Source organism: Protopterus annectens, chromosome 2.part2, assembly GCF_019279795.1.
Source record: "Protopterus annectens isolate FY-2018-M chromosome 2.part2, PAN1.0, whole genome shotgun sequence".
Lineage (NCBI taxonomy): Eukaryota > Metazoa > Chordata > Ceratodontiformes > Protopteridae > Protopterus > Protopterus annectens.
The window spans coordinates 817,549,436-817,569,831 of NC_056730.1; the positions used below are offsets into that span (position 1 = coordinate 817,549,436).

At 41.1% G+C, this 20,396-nt stretch overlaps 1 protein-coding gene across 17 annotated transcripts in view; it reads right to left on the reverse strand.

Annotated features, from left to right (window-relative positions):
* Positions 1–20,396, reverse strand: part of MEF2C (myocyte enhancer factor 2C) — a 797,870-nt gene that overhangs the window by 42,599 nt on the left and 734,875 nt on the right. For 9 of the 17 annotated variants that reach the window (XM_044064162.1, XM_044064167.1, XM_044064158.1 and 6 more), the window contains one exon: positions 2,531–2,599. The exons of the other annotated variants lie outside the window; for them this stretch is intronic. In XM_044064162.1, the coding sequence (XP_043920097.1) occupies positions 2,531–2,599 (69 nt within the window). The remainder of the gene's footprint in view (positions 1–2,530; positions 2,600–20,396) is intronic. 17 annotated transcript variants of the gene reach the window in all.

The following is a 20,396-nucleotide window of genomic DNA, read 5'->3' on the forward strand; positions in this document are numbered from 1 at the left end:
ATTAAATAAGGAACTCAGCATGGGTTATTGCACTACATTACGCTCAGAATCTTGAAATAGCACAACTTTCTTTGCACATTAATTTTTGGGAATATTTACTTTGCATATGGGTGTGTGTGTGTGTGTGTGTGTGTGTGTGTGTGTGTGTGTGTGTGTGTGTGTGTGTATGTATGTGTCTATGTGAAAGCAATAAGACTTGGTGCTTAACAGATATTACTGAACTGAAGGAGAAAGGGTGCATTGTACATTGTACTCAGGTATTGGTGTGGTGAATGCTGTGAACTATGAAGGTATTATGGTCTGTCATGTGGATATCCTGCAAGTACTCTGTAGTTGTGTTACATACAAGGGAGTACTCACCACTGAGAACACATGCTGGTGGACATTCCACACACCATATATCCCAGGAGATAGGCCACATAACTGGTCTGCTGCTAGGGTGTGACGTCTACATGAGCTTTGGTTTCTGCATTTGCTTGGATAATGAAAAAAATCTCCATGTTTTTATTTTTTCCATCTCATGTGTTGTCATGGCTGTGGCAACGATCTTTGATGCCTGTTGATAATGACTCTATTATACTAATATCACAGTTGGAGTCAATGGTTGTCCATAATCTGCAGTCCTCCAGACAGCTGTTAGGGCAAAGGATTTGTATGTCATTCTTGATGTCTGTGATTTCAATCATGGACAAGAAAGAGGCTAGCAGACAGCTCTAATATAAATACTTGATCACTGGACATGAAATATTAGTGACTTCACATATTTCTACCTATTTAGATGCCACGTATGTGATCCACTATTCTACCCACATCTGTCATTGTGGAGTTAATACCTTAGTGTGGACTTCTGTCAATTGCCTTGGCCTTTTCAAGTTCCAAAGGATGATGCTCTTTGAGGACATCTGACAGATGTAACAGACATCGATGTAGCATCAAAAACTCAAACATGTCTGTTGCGCACACAGCTGAGATATTACTAGAGTCCATTTAAAGAGCGTCCATAATGGCATGTTGGTTTACCTCACAGATCAGGAGAGTTAGGATGTGTCTATTCATGCATGCATCAAGTGCAGTCCCCAGCTCACTCATTGATGGATACATGTCGATGTACACCCTTCTACAGGAACATAGTCCATCTGGAGGGTGTGTTGAAGTGTGCATCACACCGTGTGAGGTAGGCTTATGCTCTGAGTCATGCTCCAGGTGATCCGTGATGTTGTCACAGCCTATTGTTTCTATGTGGTAGGCCGACATGAAGGTATCACAGTGCATACTGCCTATCTTGATCTATCCTAGGGTTTGTACACAATCCCCCTACTCGGGTATCATTGACAAACTCTACCTTCTAGGATTAACACTTATGTCACTAGATGGTTAAACAATGTCCTCACTGACAGACTGCATACTGTGAAAGTTGGTGAATCAACTGCTACCACTGCAGCTGTCACCATTGGTGTACCCCAAAGATCTATGCTGGGCCCTATATTGTTTAGAATCTATTTCTGAACAGTCCAGGCTACAAAATATGACTTGTAGCTTACCAAGTTTGTTGATTCATGCATATTGGTTGCAATCATTGAGTCCACCAATGATGTGACTATAGTACAAAAGGGGCTAACACACACAAATGATTGGTACCAAAGCCACATGGTTTACTAATAAATACAGAATGTGTGAGGTTTTGTGCCTTATGAAAAGTGGAATCCCTTGGTAAATACACCATTGATAACACCCCCTGTATGCTGACACCAGTGGTGCAAGATTTAGGAATCCACGTAGATAGCAATCTGAACTTTGACCAAGTGTCCACAGTGGTATGGAAAGGCTACATTATACACCTCAGAAGTCAGGCCATTGTATCCAGATCTGAAACAGCATTGTACTTAAACCTCATCTGAACACTAATACAGTATAATGCTTCATTTTGCATGTACCTCACCAGACACCTGCAGCAGCTAGACAGACCACGGGGGTATCACACCAAGAAAATACAGGTACTACAAACCATGCCATGATGTATGTGGATATACTGAAAGCCCTGTTCCTGAAATCTGTATTGGAAAGGATGAGGTGACTTATGCCTAGTCTATAGGACATCTCTGACCCTGCCCTGATGTGTATACTGCACATCCACAAATCAGCAGAGTCTGTTGAGAGGAAGATGATAAAAGCAACGTCCCACATGCTGTTGTAAAATGCTCTCTCTACTGTCAAGCACCCCCCCCCCACACACACACACACACACACATACACGCACTTGACTGCAGTGAGAATAGAACCCCTATCTATCTAAGTACATAGACTACAGAACACAGTACTTTATGCAAGTGCCACAGTACAAGTCTGAGTTTATAGCTGATGACATTAGCAGTGTCTGTTGAGGATAATATAACAGTGTCCCACATGCATGCATCCTTGCTTTTACAGTTGAGATATGCATGCCCAATTTGACACAAATCTATAAAATACCAAAAAAGTTATCTTTAACTTTTAATGCTAGAATAACACTACTATTCTGCTGCATACATACCACATGCTTCCCTCATCCTCGCCAATCTAACCCCATGTGCTTGGAAATTTACCTCATGATCATGTGTATCTGTGGAAAAAACAGAAGAGAACAGAATACCATTATGAATACCAGTCTAGCCTATATTCAGATTTTAAGTCTTACAAGTACTCTCTGTAGTTACACAGGTATGGGATGTCCACAGTCCTAAATTCCCTGATCCAATGGTCAAGGGTATCCCTCCTCCTCTTCCAGAGGTCATTATAGTGATGCCTACATTGCTCACCAGCGCAGGGGATACCTGTGACACCGATTACAGTCTGTGCTAAACCATCCCAAGCTTCTAACTTTTACTAGGAGCCAGAATAGTCCCCCATAGAAGCCTGGCACTGTGGTTTTTAACTAAGAGTCCAATAAAAATCTTGGACTCCTGACACCCCATCTCTGTGCCCTAAACCTGACACCTTCCCAACAAGCACCTGCCATGTCTGCCACAGATCTACAGCAATGGAGAATGATGCTTTCCTGACAATTCTAGTCATTGACTTTAATGGGAGTACACACACTGTTTGAAACAGTTGAGCTCCACTTACCATCACACAAATGCAGTGCTCGGCAGTACGCACTTCAGACCACCGTGTTTGTGCAATGGGAAGTGGAGCACAACAGAAGCAAGCAAAGCAAATTCAAGGTTATTGGATGTACAGGCAGTTGTGTATGTGTGTTAGACAAATATGAAGGAAATGGCAGTCCAGATAGCAGAATTATACTTACAGGAATATAGCACACAATATACCTACAGTTATACACTTGAGAATAAATGTGATAATATATAGAGAAATGAATACATAACTGACACAATACTAGTGCCTTGGCCTTTTTATGTATAACTAATATCAGCTGCACCATGTCAAGTGTTATAAGTGAGAGTAACTATAATGGAAAGTGGAACAACACTAAAAGTACATGGAATAAGCTGCATTTGAACCCAGGACCGCATGTCCTATACTTAAAACTGTTGCCACAAGAAGTCTCTGAAAACATTTGTCTGTGTTGCTGTTCATTGCTGTAAATTACAATGTCACAACAGCAAAACAAATGTTGCACACCCAGTACTAGAACCCAAGACCATCTGTACTTCAGCCCCCTGTACTAGATCCCAGGACCATCTGTACTCCAGCTCTGCAATTAACACCTGATGCCACAGGATCAGTTACATGACATTCCCTATTTTACTAATCATTCTTAAGGTACCACTGTTAACTGCAGCTCAGCATCGCTTATTGGGTTTGCAAAATACCCAACTGCATTAATTGAATGTATCTGGTTTCTATTTTTGGCTATTTGGGTCCTGTCTGGCCAGCTATCCAGTTTGCACACTGCCACGCTTTCCATAAATGAGATAAGCACAGCCAAACCTGACATTCATTTGTCTCTGGTTCCCATGTTTGCACTAACTCAAACACTGGCCAATTTAAAGAAAAAAGAAAAAAAAAAAGAAAATGGAGAGGTAGTTGAAATGAGGAAAAGCAATCTATGACATATACACTATAAAATGTTAGTACATATGAGATATTACTACATAGGTCTGGGCTTGCACTCTCACTCCAATGCACTTTCAGAATACAGGATGGGTGTCTTATCCCTCTTTGCCACACAAGCAGCTTTGCAGCCAGGAATGTAATTCAGTATGCACACAACCAACTGCAACATCATCTACAATGATATCAAATCATACAAGTATTATTTGTACATGTAGTAGTTTTGGATGTGCACCTAGTGATCACACAACCTATCATGATTACTGCTTGCAAATATACAGCTCTGTCTTACATTTCTGTGCTTGTTGGCCATTATTCATTTATCTGAGCAGTAATCTGAGACATGCAGTGTGCAAGCCATTCTATATCATTGGTCTTAAAATGTGTACGGATATTAAGTGGAAATAATATCATTATGCAGTTCCCCAAAAAATGAAGGCCAGGTTGGATGTGAAGGGACATAACCTGTGATTTGTCTGCTGCTTTGTTACACATGGTGATGCAGCAGTTAGCATTGCTGCCTCACAGCAAGAGGTTCTTCGGTTCAATCCTCGGCTGGGGTGCATTCTATGTGGAGTCTGCATGTCCTCCCTGTGATCGCGTGGGTTTCCTCTGGGTGCTCTAGTTTCCTTCCACATCCCAAAGACATGCTGTAGGTGGATTGGACACTCTAAATTGGCCCTAGGTGTGAGTGTGTGTGTGTGTGTGTGTGTGTGTGTGTGTGTGTGTGTGTGTGTGTGTGTGTGTGTGTGTGTGTGTGTGTGTGTGTGCCTTCTTTGGAAGGTTGGGCACCGGGCTGGCAACTCGACACCATAAAACTCCACTGCCAATCATGAGCAGGCAGGTGATCCGCTGTGGCGAACCCTAACTGGGAAAAGCCGAAAGAAGAAGAAGAACATTTAACGCATTGTAGATGTGACCTGACACACCCACTGGAAATAAGACAGCCTACAGTGCTGTCATGTTTTCCTTCTCCCAACCATTAATCAGTCACAGTTGCAATTCATTAAAACCAAACACTGAGGAGTGGCTGCACTATATTTACATCCCTACACAGATCCAATTTTTTGGGGATTCAGCAATTCTAATGAGTTCACACCTCATATGCATCTTCACCTTGCTGACAGCCCTAAATCTACACAATATAAAAAGGCAACCATGTAGCTAGGCAAACCGATGGTGAGGAGACTTCTTTATGTGGAGAAGATTGAAGATATGCCATTACTTTGGGAAATATTGGCATAGAGCAGTACTGACCTTCAGAAGGTATGGTTATATTTGTTCAGCTGCATATAGAATATGCTGGAATGTATTTAACAAAATTATTAAGCAAAGGATTTTACACTTTTATCTCTATGCATTAGTTAGAAGTATACTGATGACATGGGGATGTTTGCCAAGCCATAAAAATGGAATGCATTGTGATAAATATGTACAAATGTTTCATGGACAGTTCCTTTGATAGCACTTTTAGCATTTCAAAGATGGTTTGTTAGCAAACTGTACCATTTTCTTGTTTCTTTGAGGGGGGTACAAAGCTGAGTTACTGTTATGGCACAAACAAGGATAGCTTGTTCTTTTGTGGGTGGAGAAGAATTATGCACAAACAAGGATGGACTGTTCTTTTGTGGGTGGGGGAGCAAATGTGAGTTACTGTTATGGCACAAACAATAATAGACTGTTCTTATGTGGGTGGGGGAACAAAGGTGAGTTACAGTTATGGCACAAACAAGAATAGACTGTTCTTTTGTGGGTGGGAGGAGCAGAGCAAAGGTGAGTTACTGTTAGGGCACAAACAAGGATATACTGTTCTTTTGTGGGTGGGTGAAGAAAAGGTGAGTTACTGTTATGGCACAAATAAGGACAGAATGTTCTTTTGTGGGAGGGAGCAAAGGTGAGTTACTGTTATGGCACAAACAAAGATAGACTGTTCATTTTTGGGGGGGCAAAGGTGAGTTACCTTTATGGTACAAACAAGGATGGACTGTTCTTTTTTGGGGGGGAAAGGTGAATTACTACTATGGCACAAACAAGGACAGATTCTTCTTTTATGGGTGGGGGAGCAAAGATGAGTTACTGTTATGGCACAAACAAGGATAGACTGTTCTTTTGTTGGTGGGTGGGGGCAAAGTTGAGTTACTGTTATAGCCATAGCTCTCAATTTCTTTTCATAAAAAATCTGGACAAAGCCAAAAATAATAGGGGGAGAAAGCCCCAGAAATAGAGACAAATTTAAAATATTGCTCTTATAAACTTAGAAAGTTGCTAGAATAAAATGTCTTGTGTTACCAAGCATTTTCTGAAGGATATGAAGGCCAAAACCCAAATGCCTGTCACTATTTAGTGAATTCGACCCTCACTGATTTTAAACTTCAGTGGAGTATCTCATCTGCAGATGGTAGAGCAAATATTTGTATGTCAGTACTGCTGAACAATTTAAAGAAATATTGCAGTGTCTGATGTTGATCTCAGGCCTGTTGTGTGTATTACTGTACTGTCTGTAATTGTGGCAGTACTGTTAGTTTGTTAGCATATACTGCACTATAGTAGTGCAGGTATTAATTTATTCCTGTGTTTCTTGCTTTTTGTCACAGGTGATCATGACGGTGGGAGTGCAGGCCCTGTGCTACCTGATGTCAGTATATTAGCAGACTCTCATGATGATGGTGGCCAAACTGAGGCACAGTTGGGAGGGTGCAGAAGTTGAATATGACACAGATGTTGGCATACAGCTATCCCCTGCATTTCCATTGACTACAGCCAGTAGGCCTATGCTTACCCAGTCCAGTCAGCTCACAGATATTGGACAAGTGGAGGGCGAGGACATTGACCAGGGAAGTGTGGCTACTGTGGCTCCAGGGCCTTTTGAATCTGACCGTAGCCAAAATGTGGGTGAGGTGCCATGCAGGAGAATTGATATGGGTGCTCAGAGCGAGCTGCTGTCCCTCCTCCATCTGTTGCAGGTGTCTCTTCCTGTGCCACTCAATGTGTGTTTACAGCAGTCATGAAGGCAAAGGCATGTTTCCATAGGTGCTCCACACAAATGCTCAGGGTTGTGAATGTGGCACAGTATGACATGTGTGACTGCCTCCACTGTGTTGCTGATTTACTGCATCTGATGAATGACACATTGGGACAAGGGTGTCTGTGATGGATCACGTGATGTCTGTCATGAAACGAGCAGTGTCTGTGATGGAGGGGAATGACATCCTCATGGGTGTAGGTCTACCACATCATTTACAGTTAGCCAATGTAGACATGCCCAATCATGCTCCCATAGTGACAGTACTTCCACTGCTCTGTCAGTGAGTGTGCTGTTCACATCCGGACGTGACAAGCTACAAGGTCATGGTCCTGGGCATCCACGTGAAGTGAGGTCATCTAGCAGACATCAGTCATGTTCAGGTAGCAGCACTGCACCTGACCACGGGCATGGACATGCCAGTGCAACTCCGGGCAGAGACAGTTCTTTTGGTTGGGGATGATAATGATGAACTGCTACCTGTACCATGCACAGCTCACACCTTTTTGACATACCAAGATGTAAAGCTATCATAGAGCTTGGCTGTGTTCATGCAAACACTCACACACCAATTTCACCTGGAGGACCCCTACAGACACACGCAACAGTTACTAATTTTGTCTCACTAGCCATTTGTTGGTTTATCCACATGTTTGCCTTCTTATCTTTCTTACTCACACAGACTCACTGACCTTTTGTATTAGTCTAAGCTTCCTGCCTCCCCCCACACAACACCCTGTGCAAGTGATAACTGTGCCATATATCCCTGTTTTCTATTTTTTGGATTCAGGGATACAAAATCTTTGTGCCTGCTGCTCAGGGTGCATAACTAACTTAGTGCTTAGTATATCTGCATTTGTGGCGTTGAACTGGTAATTGTACCATTGACTTATACTGGCTTTGGAAAGTTAGACAGTTGATAGCATCAAAATCTCCCAACTTTATAGTGAATGATCTTGTGAAGGTTGTGAAGTCAGAAACTGCAATGTGCATCATTGCTTTCTAACTTCTCTCTTTAATCATTTTCCAGGACAAACATATGGTGCTAAACTGAGGATATGCAGTGATCGTCAGTACTTTTGAGAGGTAAAACTGTGTAAATCTTTGATGTGTGAGGTCTACTACTTAGTAATGGACACATATAAGTCAAACAAGTCTCTGCTGTCACATATTTGTACAGATCCACCTTTCACTAGCTTACCAGACTAAGTAATGAAATACAAAGCTATGCCACACAGTCATATTATTAAACAATATACTCCAGGTTCAGGACTTACCATGTAAATGCAGCAGATGACACAGTTTTAGTTCAGGGCTGACTCTATCTGATGCAAGCAGTACACAGCCAATACATGGGGAGGAAAAGGATGTGTGAGTTGGCTGGCATCAATGTTAGTATATATGTCATACATCTCAACCTTTCAGGTACTTGACAAAGGTTCAAAAATAGGGACAGTTTTTAAATATTACTCTTACAAACTTAGAAACTTAATACAATAAAAGGTTTTACCTTAACATTAATTTTTTGAAGGATATGAAGTCTGACACTCAAATGTCTATCATTATTTTCTAACTTCAGTCTTGAATGATTTGCCACTATTTTGCCAAAAAAAAACAAAATTTTATGAAAAATGGACCAAAAATATGTGGAAAAATCTGGACATTCTGCAAAAATCTGCACAGCTGAGAGGTACGTATGTGAGTAGGAGGAAGGTGTTAGGCCCCTAGGTGGTGAGTGAGTGTGCTATGCATCATCTCTTAGCCAGTGCAAGGGCATAATGAGCAAGCCTACATCTGCCTACACCCACAGCAGCTGGTGGTTCCCCAAATCACTCCTCATCTGCCTGTAGCTGTGGTGACCTTGGCATTGGTGTTGGGATGTGTGCCCCTTTCCCTTACTGATCCTGCTGAAGCTATTTTGTTAGGATGATGTTGTGTTGTATTGCACATATTGTGAATATTTATGTACATGTCCATGGATTGTACTGCAGGGCTCCCACAGATGTACCAAGGCACCAGAACCATGGCTTCAGCATGCCCAAACACATACTCTATGATATTTCTTGTTTGAGTGTGTGCCTCATTATGGCATTCTTCCATGAGTGTGTGTGCATTTCTGATGGATGCCATCGGCCACAGTTCCAGTGCATAGCCTGCATCTCCCAGTAAATGCCCCCATGGGATATCTCCCTTAGTAAACGTCTGGTACAGTTGGAAGTTGTGCCAGATATGTGAGTCATGGTAACTGCCAGGGTTGCAAGCACACATGTTCAAGACTATTCCCTTGGCATTACACATAACTTGGCAGTTGATAGAGTGGTAGCCCTTTCTGTTAATGTAGCGCCTTCCCTGTTGCCCGATTGTTGCCTTAATTTCTACATGTGTGCAATCTATGACACCCCATACTTCAGGGAAGTGTGCTAAATGGTATCCTGCATATTTCTGGCACTCTCCTCAGAACTACAGGGAAAATATATGTGGTCACTGGCATGTTTGAACATAGCATTCAGGAATTGGTGGAGGATTCCGGATGCTGATGCCTGTGATACCCCCAGCATTTCCCCTGTTGGTCTCTGAATGGTATCTGTAGCTAAGATTCTCAAGGTTACACATACATTTGCCTCCACTGGAATGGGTTCCCTTCAGTTGGCTCTGGTTCTAAGTTGAGGACGGCAGAGGTCGCAGAGTTCTTGTAGTGTGTGCTTGTCCACCATGTAACTCTGCACAATTTCCACATCATGTAGGTTGTGAAAAGTTAAATGGGGCCTGAAAACTCTTCTCCTTCTCAATCTAGGCCTATTAGCAGCAACAGCATCATTGGCTACAGCCTGTAGCACATATAAATGAATTAAATCAGCAGCAGCCCCTAGCATTCTGTCCATGTAGACTCCTTTCCATGTCTGTATTCCAAAAGTTTTGGAATCCGCAGGAAAAACCAGCACAGAGTCTACATGGATCCTTTATACTTGTTGAATAGCTAAACCATGTTGGATTGGTTAATCAGCAAGCAATTCAGCTGCTTATGCTGTAATTAGCATGCCACAGTGTTTATCTTGTTTGGACTGTGGTGTGCGCTCTACATGGTGCTTACTGAATCTAACAGATTCTGTGCCCGTTGATGCACACACAGTGAAAAACAACTGTTTAGGCTTTACTGAATCCCCCATGTGAATGAGTTTCAGATTGCATTTTTAGGCATTTTGAGTTTAGAGTCTAGCTATCAATCCATATATATATATATATATATATATATATATATATATATATATATATATATGTTTATATATGTTCATAGGTAGGTACTAGGCTATCGGCTCAAGGGCCTAAGTAAGCCTAGCCAACAAGGTTCCCTGGCTTATGCCACCCAAGAAAGTTAATTTCCTGTGCCTCTGTCAAGCAGAGCCACAAAAGTGATCCCCGGGGTGTATTTTCTATTTCCCATCCACTCATCAAGATTTTTCTTGAAGAGTGCTAATGAGGAACTTTGCTTGACATAGATGGGTAGCTTGTTACAGAGTATAAGAAGTCTCTGGGAAAGGAATCTATCCCTCCAGCATGTCCTGTTTATTGTGGTGACAAGGTTTAGGTCCATAGAGCGTGTAGCTTGGAGGGATTGGGATTTCTTTAGGTGTAGCATGTCCGACAGCTCTGGATTTAACATAGCTTTATATGTTATGCAGAGATCTCCTCGGAGTAGCCGATATGCAACAGAGTAATGATGGAGTTTATTTGAGATGGTCAGTGTAGGGCATCTGTTTGAGGCCAGTAATCCTCTTTGTGAGGTACTTCTGTGGCCTTTCCAGCTGCTGCAGATGTCTTGTGAGGTACATTCCAAAAGGGGCATTGTACTCTATAATGGGTCTGGCAAGTGCCAAGTAGAGGGGAACAATGACCTCTTTTTTCCTGGATGAGAACCCTTTTGTGATGAGTTGTGTCACATAGAAGGATTTCCTGACTACTGTGGTGATGTGATTATCAAAGGAGAGACTACTGTCCACCTGGGTCCCAAGATCTCTTATCACACATTCGGTGTTAAGTAGACTGCGGTTTATGTGGTAGTTCTTGGGTACAGAGTTTTTACCAAAGGGGATGACAATGACTTTTTGGCATTGAGCTTGAGGCCATGCCTCTGACACCAGGCATCTGTCTCAGTGAGACCCTTCTGTAGGATGTCCACATCATTTGGGGACTTGACTATGGCTCCTAGTTTGCAGTCAACTGTGAACTTCGTTAGCCAGAGGCCTTCTGTGTTAGCCTGTACTTCAGAGAAGTAGATACCAAACAGGAGAGGTCCCGGGACTGAACCATGTGGTACTCCACTTGTCACTGGTTTGAAGTCAGATTTGAAGTCTGCAACTTTTACAGTGTGGGTTCTGTCAGTGAGCCAGTTGGCAAACCATTTTGTGATGTAGGGATTTATACCTAGTTTAGTGAGTTCAACTATAATTCCAGAATGGGGGATGGTGTCGAAAGCCTTGGTCAAGATAGGCTGTGTGAACCACCTTACCCTCATTTATGGCTTTGGTGACTGCCTCAAAGAAGTCAATCAGGTTCAGAAGGTATGATCTGCCTTTCACAAACCCAAACTGGGTGGGGTCCAGAGTTTGGGGGTTACCAATGTCTTTGTTTATGAGTTCCATGATGATATGTTCCATGGCCTTGCAGACCAGGCTTGTCAGGCTAATAGGGCAACAGTTCCAGGATCAGTGGTGGCTCCCCCTTTGTGGAGTGGGATAACTGTTGCTGTGCACCATTCAGTGGGCACAAAGCCTGACGTGAGACCATGATTGAACATGGTGCTTAGGTGGGGAGCCAGTTTGTTCTGAAGTTCGTGTAAAGCGCAGCCTGGGATGTTGTCCGGTCCCATGGATGCTGTATTTTTGGTTTTAGAGAGTTCAGCTTTTCCCTGCATAGATGTGATTACAGGGACTCTGCATTCATCCTGTATAGATATGGGCCCTTTAGGGGGTGAGAGGGGGGTAAAGTTAGCACTGAACCTATCTGCCAGGATGTTGGCAATATCAGTTGGTTCTGTAATTTTCACTGTTTTGTACTGTAACTCAGAGCAGATCTGGGTGTTGCCATTGAGATTCTTCACATAGCTATAGAATGCTTTGTGGCTGCCCTTAGAATCAGTGGCAATTTTGTTTTCATAGCTAGCTTTGCAGGATCTTATAAGGGATCTCAGCGTCTTACTGAGGCTGACCAGGGAGCTTCTCCACTCATGGGATTTTACTCTCTTTTGCAACAGTTTCTTCTTTCTGTTGTAGAGTTTGTTTATGGCAGGGGACCACCAGATTGGCTTCCTTTTTTTGGAGGGTAGCGTCTTGGTTCTGTTTGGGATAGCATGATCCATGCACTCGTGTAATGCTTATAGAGTGCATTTGTGTAGGATTCAGCAGTCATAACTGTACTGTCCATCTGCATGGGTGTCATGAAGTTCGCCACTTTTGTCTTAAGATGCATAAAGTTGGCTTTGGAGAAATTTTTTACTGTGGTTTCCTTAATGGTGGGTGGGGACGGGATGCAGATATCTAGGGTGATTAGCTTATGGTCGGATCTGACCAATGAGGAGTTGACTTCAGGTCACTCATGTTGGTAATGACTAGGTCTAGAATATTGTTGCCCCTGGTGAGAGTGTGGATAAGTTGATCCAGGGCATTGGAATTTATGAATTCCGGAAAGCGTTGCGAGAAGGAGTTGGTACATGAGTAGTTTTCCCAGTTAATGGTGGGGTAATTGAAATCACCCATTATTAGGATGTTTGGTTGAACCCTAATATTTTCCAGTATATCAAGAAAAGAGGAGTGGGAATCCTGGGGCATGATGGGGGATCTGTAGCAAGCTACAATTTGGAATGCAGTTTTGTCCAGAGTTAGTTGCACTTGGATAACCTCTGATGCATTATGCTGAGCAACTAGCCTGGATGCATGCACACCTCCAGGCTAGTTGTGCAGCATAATGCATCCTAGGTTGCACAGAGTTAGTTGCACTTGGATAACCTCAGATGCATTATGCTGCGCAACTAGCCTGGAGGTGTGGATATCCTTAATGAATATGGACACACCACCGCCTTTGGTGTTCTGGTCTAGGTTAGATGGCCGAAAAGTGTGGTATGAGTTATAGCCTGGTAATGCAGGGGTGCTCTCTAGAGCCTTGAACCAGGCCTCAGTCACTGCACAGATATCGATGTTCTCCATTTTAAGGAGTGTCTCAAGTGAGCGCATTTTGAGATTTAGACTTCTAGCATTCAGTAGCATTACCCTCGGTTTTTGCTTGCCTGTTTCTGTTAAGGTGGTGAATTTGTCATTTGAACCTTGTCTAAAAAAGGCACTATAGGGGCAGCAAGAGCCTTAGCCAGTATCCGGAATCGAAGGGTTGACAGGTGCATGCCATCTTTGGCAAAGCATTGTGGTCTGTCGACCATGTCGTCACAGGAAGATAGATACTGGATCCCCTTAGAATGACACCAGAAGCTTAGCCAATTGTTTAAGTCAATCATTTTGTCCTTGTACTGTAGTATGATTCTGGGCGATGGCAGGATGCTACTTAGGATTAGGGTCATACCTGCCTGGGCTACAAGATCGGAGAGCTCTTCCATGTCTCTTTTCATCTAGTCCAGGGAGGTACATCTCAGGTCGTTCACATCAACATGGACAATGACAGAGTCATATTTCTACTTGTTGTGGAGTGACCTGAATGCATGGGTTATGTGGCGGATCCTGGCATCCAACAGGCAGCTGACAGTAACTTTCTACTTGCTTAACTTGGTAAGTGGGACAAAAGTGTGTCTGACTATACAGTCACCTATGACTAGTGTGTTGGGTACGTTGCTTTGCCTTATGGGGTGTGTTTATTGGAACACTGAGTCTGTGGGCTATGTGTTATTTGGATTGTGTTGGGGTTGGAGGTTGCTTGCGTTTCTGCTTTGGAGGTCTGTGTTGCTTGAACAGATTATTATTGAGAGCCTCTGCAAATGTTTTTGTGTTTCTATGTGTGGATTTTGGTGGTGTAGGTTTAGTGGGACTATGTGAAGAGTGTGGTGTGGTGCAAGTGTTTACCTTCTCCTCTTGACTGTCAATTTCAGTGTTGGTTGAAGACAGCTTTACCTCCAGTTTGGCTAGATAAGTGCATCTCTCACAGGTTGTGGTGTTGGGTGGTAGGAGGAGAGGGTTGTCTGTGTACATAAAGCAATTGCTACATTGCATCAAGATGCCCTGATTCATCAGATAGAGAACACTGGGAGCTGACCTTTGGACATGCCTGAATAAAAAACTACATTCCTCTAGACAAGTGAGGAAAGTGAGTATAAGAGCTATTTTTCTCTAAGCAAGTGAGGAAAGTAAGTACAAAAACTATTTTCCTCTAAGTAAAGAGGAAGGTTGAGTGTTGTAGTAAATTGTAGCTTATTTAGTGCTAACAACAAGTTATGAACAAGTGCTGAGCACGAATAAGCAAATTCAAGTGCTAAAACTAAGAATCTGTACCTGGATCTTGTAGTAGATAGGATACCTAGTGCTTACACTCCCAATGATAAGCTAGAATGCTTCCCTCCAACACAGAAAGGCTTGGGGGGCTCAGAAGCTTACAAACAGTCCTGGATACACCAAATCTGTATCTGGACTGGACTAGTTACAGGAAAGGTGGGAAACAAGTGCAAACGTGGGCCTTTAAACCAGAAAGTTGAAAGAGATGGAAAAACTGCCTGAATGGCCAGTAAACTACAATTTCTGGGCCAGAAACCACTCTTGTGGTAGATAGGCTACCTAGTGCTTACCACTCCCACTGATAAGCTAGAAGGCTTTCCTCCAACACAGAAAGGATTGGGGGACTCAGAAGCTTACAATCAGTCCTGGATACAGCAAATCTGTATCTGGAGTAGACTAGTTACAGGAAAGGTGGGAAATGAGAGTAAATGTGAGCTTTTAAACCAGATGGTTGAAAGAGATGGAAAAACTGCCCAAATGGCCAATAAACTACAATTTCTGGGCCAGAAACCACTCTTGTGGTAGATAGGCTACCTAGTGCTTACCACTCCCACTGATAAGCTAGAAGGCTTTCCTCCAACACAGAAAGGCTTTGAGGCCGCAGAAGCTTACGGTCCTGGATACATCATATCTGTATCTTGACTAGACTAGTTACAGGAAAGGTGGGAAACAAGCGCAAATGCAAGTTTTTAAACCAGAAAGTTGAAAAAGATGGAAACACTGCCCAAACGGCCAATAAGCTACAATTTCTGGGCCAGAAACCACTCTTGTGGTAGATAGGATACCTGGTGATTACCACTCCCACTGATAAGCTAGAAGGCTTCCCTCCAACACAGAAAGGCTTTGGGGGCTCAGAAGCTTACAAACAGTCCTGGTTACAGCAAATCTGTATCTGGACTAGACTAGTTACAGGAAAGGTAGGAAACAAGCTTAGAATTTTTTTTTTTTTTTTGGAAAGTGGAAAGGGAGAAAGGAGAAACAGAAGATAATTCAAAATTAAGGACCTAAGTGGCTTGCCCTTCACAAATGTTCTCTCTGTATTAGGTAGAATGAGCTAGTGACACTAGACTGGAATAGAGCTGGGATAGAGCTGAACAGATGGGACTGGTAGGAGTGTCTGAAGTCAAAATATGATTGCACTGTACTCGGCTGAGTGAGCAAATGAGATAGACCCAGGAGGAATGTTCAAACACAAATTTACAGGAGGGGCGGGCAATTCCAAAACCACCCAGATTAATACCAAAACAAGAACAGGGAGGGCAGGCAGGAAACTAACTGCAGCGACAGAGAGAGAGACCACAGTATTCTATGAAACAATTAAATAGAAAAATAAATAACTACAGAGAGACACAGACACAATATTCAATGAAAATTAAATAGACGGGAAAATGAAATGCTGTACAATCTTTAACACTGCAAGTTTGTACTTAACTCAGCTAGTAATGTAGCCGATTGTAGGTATGTAGGTATGTACCAGAAGCCAAACAACTAAGATATTGAGCAGTAATAAATTCAAAGATATGTGACTAACACTTACAAATACAGAGAAACCCTCTAGGCTAAGAGTTTAACACTGAATATCAATTAAGTGAAACACAATAGCCCTAACTGCAGAGTCAGAGAGAGATCACAGTATTCTATGAAACAATTACATAGAAAAATAAATAACTACAGAGAGACACAGACCACAATATTCAATGAAACAATTAAATACACAGAAAAATAAAATGCAGTTCAATCTTTAACACTGCAAGTTTGTACTTAACTCAGCTAGTAATGCAGTTGATTGTAGGTATGTAGCAGAAGTCAAACAACTCAGATATTGAGCAGTGTAGACTCCTTTCCATATATATATATATATATATATATATATATATGTATATATATATATAGAGAGAGAGAGAGAGAGAGAGTTGTATAAAAGATACGCTAACTCAGAATTTGTAGTTAATCTACAAAGTAATATGATCCTCAAAGGTAAAAATAGCAATCCAAACATGCCTGTTAAACATTTTGGTGTGTGCATAGAAGTTATTTTATTAAAAGGAAGTAAATGATCCTCTGAAATATAATTTCATGATATGGCAAGCATTAACCAAATGTGTGAAATTTTAGCTGTATTAGTATGTAAGAGAAAAGGCTTTTTTTTCCCTCTTTAAAATACTTTCTGAGAAATCAAAGGAAAGGTAAAAAACATTCTTTTCATTGTGGTTTCAAAGAAATAGGCAGAATGGTAGCAGACAAGATGCTTTTGGTCTCTTTTTAAAATAAACAAAAGCAATCTGCAGTGATTTTGCCTACAACTGCTGGTTTAAATTTAAGTTGTTGAAACGGTGAAAGTTTTGTAAGGCTGCACAAATACTCTGACTTGGCATATGAAATCTCATTTCTGTCACGTTATACACAAAGGTATCAGTAAAGAACTATACAGACCCCAGGAATTTGATTTATTTTCACAAAACACCTATATGTAACCCACTGAAAATGTTTGCTCTTGGCATACAATACTGGCCAGCAGTTTGGAGCCGTATAATAAGCATTTCTCCTTCCAGCCACCAAGCTGTCATCTTCTTGGCATGACACTATCCACAATAAGGATTAAAAAAAAAAGTTAAAAAAATGCAAACTGCAAAACAGCGATGTAGAAACCAATCATTTAAAAATCAATAAGTACATACATGTGGTCAAATGCAAAGGAGAGGCTGTACTTAAACCATCTCTGAAAAACCACATCCTTCTTACTCAGAATGCAGTGGCCTACTGTATGGGCGGGTGTCCTAGCTCCAAAGAAATTCACTAAACATCAGGAGTTAAAAACTCTGTAAACCTTTTAATGTACAGTTTAAAAATCTTTCTTCAGCCTATACTTTAAAATCATAGCTTGCACTGAAAGCTGTCATTTAAAATGTGACTGTACGCAGAGTGTCATAATCCACCGACCACTAAAAAGGGGAAAATTATATGGCAGATAGGGATATATTTCCTGATGATATATTGCACGATAATGAAGAACAGATGGTTTATGCAGAGACCTTTCTTCAGATTGTGTATTTGATTAAAAGCCACAACTTTGCTAGAATTAAAACACTAAAAACAGTAAAAACAGTTTATATAAACATATAAAAATGTAAACCTACACTGTTTAAAGTATCTTACACAGTTATGAATTGCACCATCATTTCAAATAAAATAGCGTATGCTATAAATCAACAAATTATAAGATCATCTAAAAATGCCAGTACCTCATCTGTCTTACAAAGAGCTGCCTTTCGTTACATTTTATAGGGTGGTGCAATTAAAGATGACTGGAAGAGGAAACCAAAATAAGTGTTTCACTCTTCTAGGCTGCTACTCCTTTTAATGACAAATTACCTAGAATAGTTTCTGCTTTTTAGGATGATTACAGAAACCAAATGCTTGGGCTTTGTTTCAACCAGACCAATAAAGCAGCAGACAAATTTAGCCTGCAGATCAGGGGCACATTTATTTTTTGTTATTATAATATGGTTATTTTCTGTACAACAACCTCAGAAGGTAATATATTCCAATACAAGAAAGCCAGAGTTAAAGCCCCTGCTCACATTCTGTATGCATTAATCATTTCACAGAACATTACCTTAGCATTTTGTAAAACAGCAACAGCTGGAAAAAGGGCAAACTAGGACAAATCTGAACTCCTTGATGAAAAGTACATACTATCTCGTCACACAATATTGTACCGCAATTTGGCTTGGAGTCTAATTCTTATTTATTTGACTATGTATTTTGCCAGCCATATCTGCATTTATATTCATGGGTGTTTATATGTATATGGCTGGGAGACTTCTTCTTCTTTTTTTTTTTTTTTCAAAAACTCTGCTAGCTGAATCAAAGAAATTTAAATATAGTGTTTTAGACACTCTGGTTTTCTGTACAAAAGCCAATAAAGAAAAGAAAAAGTCAAGCACCTGTTTTTGTGAAAATCCATGCATTTGTCTTTTCAATTTAAGAAGTAATCAAAGAAAGTAACAGGCGGTGAAGTGGGAGCAAACCCAGATATGAAGTGCGGATGGGCTTGCCTTCTCATAAAACAAGAGTAGAATAAAAATGCCCACTTTTGTTATTTCATTATTCTCAGTCATTCACTTCAAAATCCTTGCAGTTTGTTAGTAGACATATGCATATAATACACAGACATAAACACACACACACATACACACACAGATACACAATTAATCTTTTAGTTGACATCACATAGACTGACACACTCAATGGCTGTCATGTCAAATGCAATGCAATCCCAAGCAAAAGCAATGATTGCCACACTACACACCAGGCTGTTATGCAAGTAAACAAACCACCAATCAACAGTAGCGCTGCTAGGGTGTTGCGAAAGAGGCAACTGTCCCTGGTGTAAAGTGCTGGGGGGGGGTGCGGTCAACCAATCCCAATATCTAATGCAACACCAGCTTTTAAAAGCCAGTATTGTATTTGCAGTCAAACCTGAGAGCTGTAGTGTCCTGCATGTGGTCTAAACTGCAATAACTGCTTGCTATATTGTAGCAAACAGTTTGCTACAGTTCAAAAGTTAGGAAAAAAATCTAAGAAGAGGTAGCATTGCCCTTATTTTCTCTAAGGATTTGAACATTTCCTCTTTTACCAACTCCATTCCACAATTCCAAAATGCTGAGATCCTAATCTCTTCCCTAGACATCAACTGCCGTAAAAAACTCTGTATAATAGTCCTATATATTCCCCCAGGAAATAACATCCCTATTTTAGAAGACATACTATCTTGGGTCTCCACTACTATAAGAAATGAAAGCATTATTTTAGGCAACATGAACACTGACTGGGCCTCTACTTTCTCCTGTCAATCCCCCTGTAGTATAAACTTATTCCATCTTACACAACTAATTAATACTAATACCAGGTTTAACTTCAAAACCAACAAAGGCTCAATTCTAGACTGGATCTTGGTTTCAGATCCTTCAAAATACCCCATTTATGGCACTCTGGCAAACTCCATTAGTGACCATCTCCCAGCCTTCGCTATTCAAAACTGTTCATCCAAATCAAAAGTCCATAACACTAGAATAATACAACACTTATCTAAATTCTGTCCTAAGACCTTTAACACTATACTAAGTAGTTACAATTGGAACTGTCTGAAAACTCTCCCTCTACACGATGCCCTCCTCTACTTCAACAATTACTTTCTAAATATCCTCCACAACTTAGCTCCTACTAGATCCAAGAGAATCAAATCTAACTACGCACCATGGCTATCCAAATCTACCAGGGAAATTATGAATAATAGAGACAAAGCCTGGAAACACTGGCTTAAATCCAAAAATCCTTCCAACCATATTCATTATACACAGCTCTGAAACAAAGCCAAAAACTTATCTACAAAGATAAGCAACAATACTTCTGGAACTTACAAATAGGAAAACTAACCCTAAACTTTTCTGGTCTTCTATTAATAATCTACTTTACTCTGGCACTAAATCTAATCCATGTCCATACCCTAACATATCATCTGACTTTATTGCCTCTAAATTCAATTCCTACTTCACTGATACCATATCCAACCTTACTTCCTCCTTCTCTTCTACTTTACCATCCACCCACTTCCCCACGCTGAACTCCTCTCCACCACTATATAATCTCTCTAACCCAGATTAATTTACCCAAAATTCTATTAAGGAACCCCACAATCTAGAATTTAATCTCTCCCCCATTTCCACATCCTATATAAAAAAAACTACTCCAGAATCTAAAGTTTTGTTCTAATGCTGCCAACAATATTCCTGCCAATTTCCTTAAGATCGCTGTTGACTCAGAAGCCTACCCTA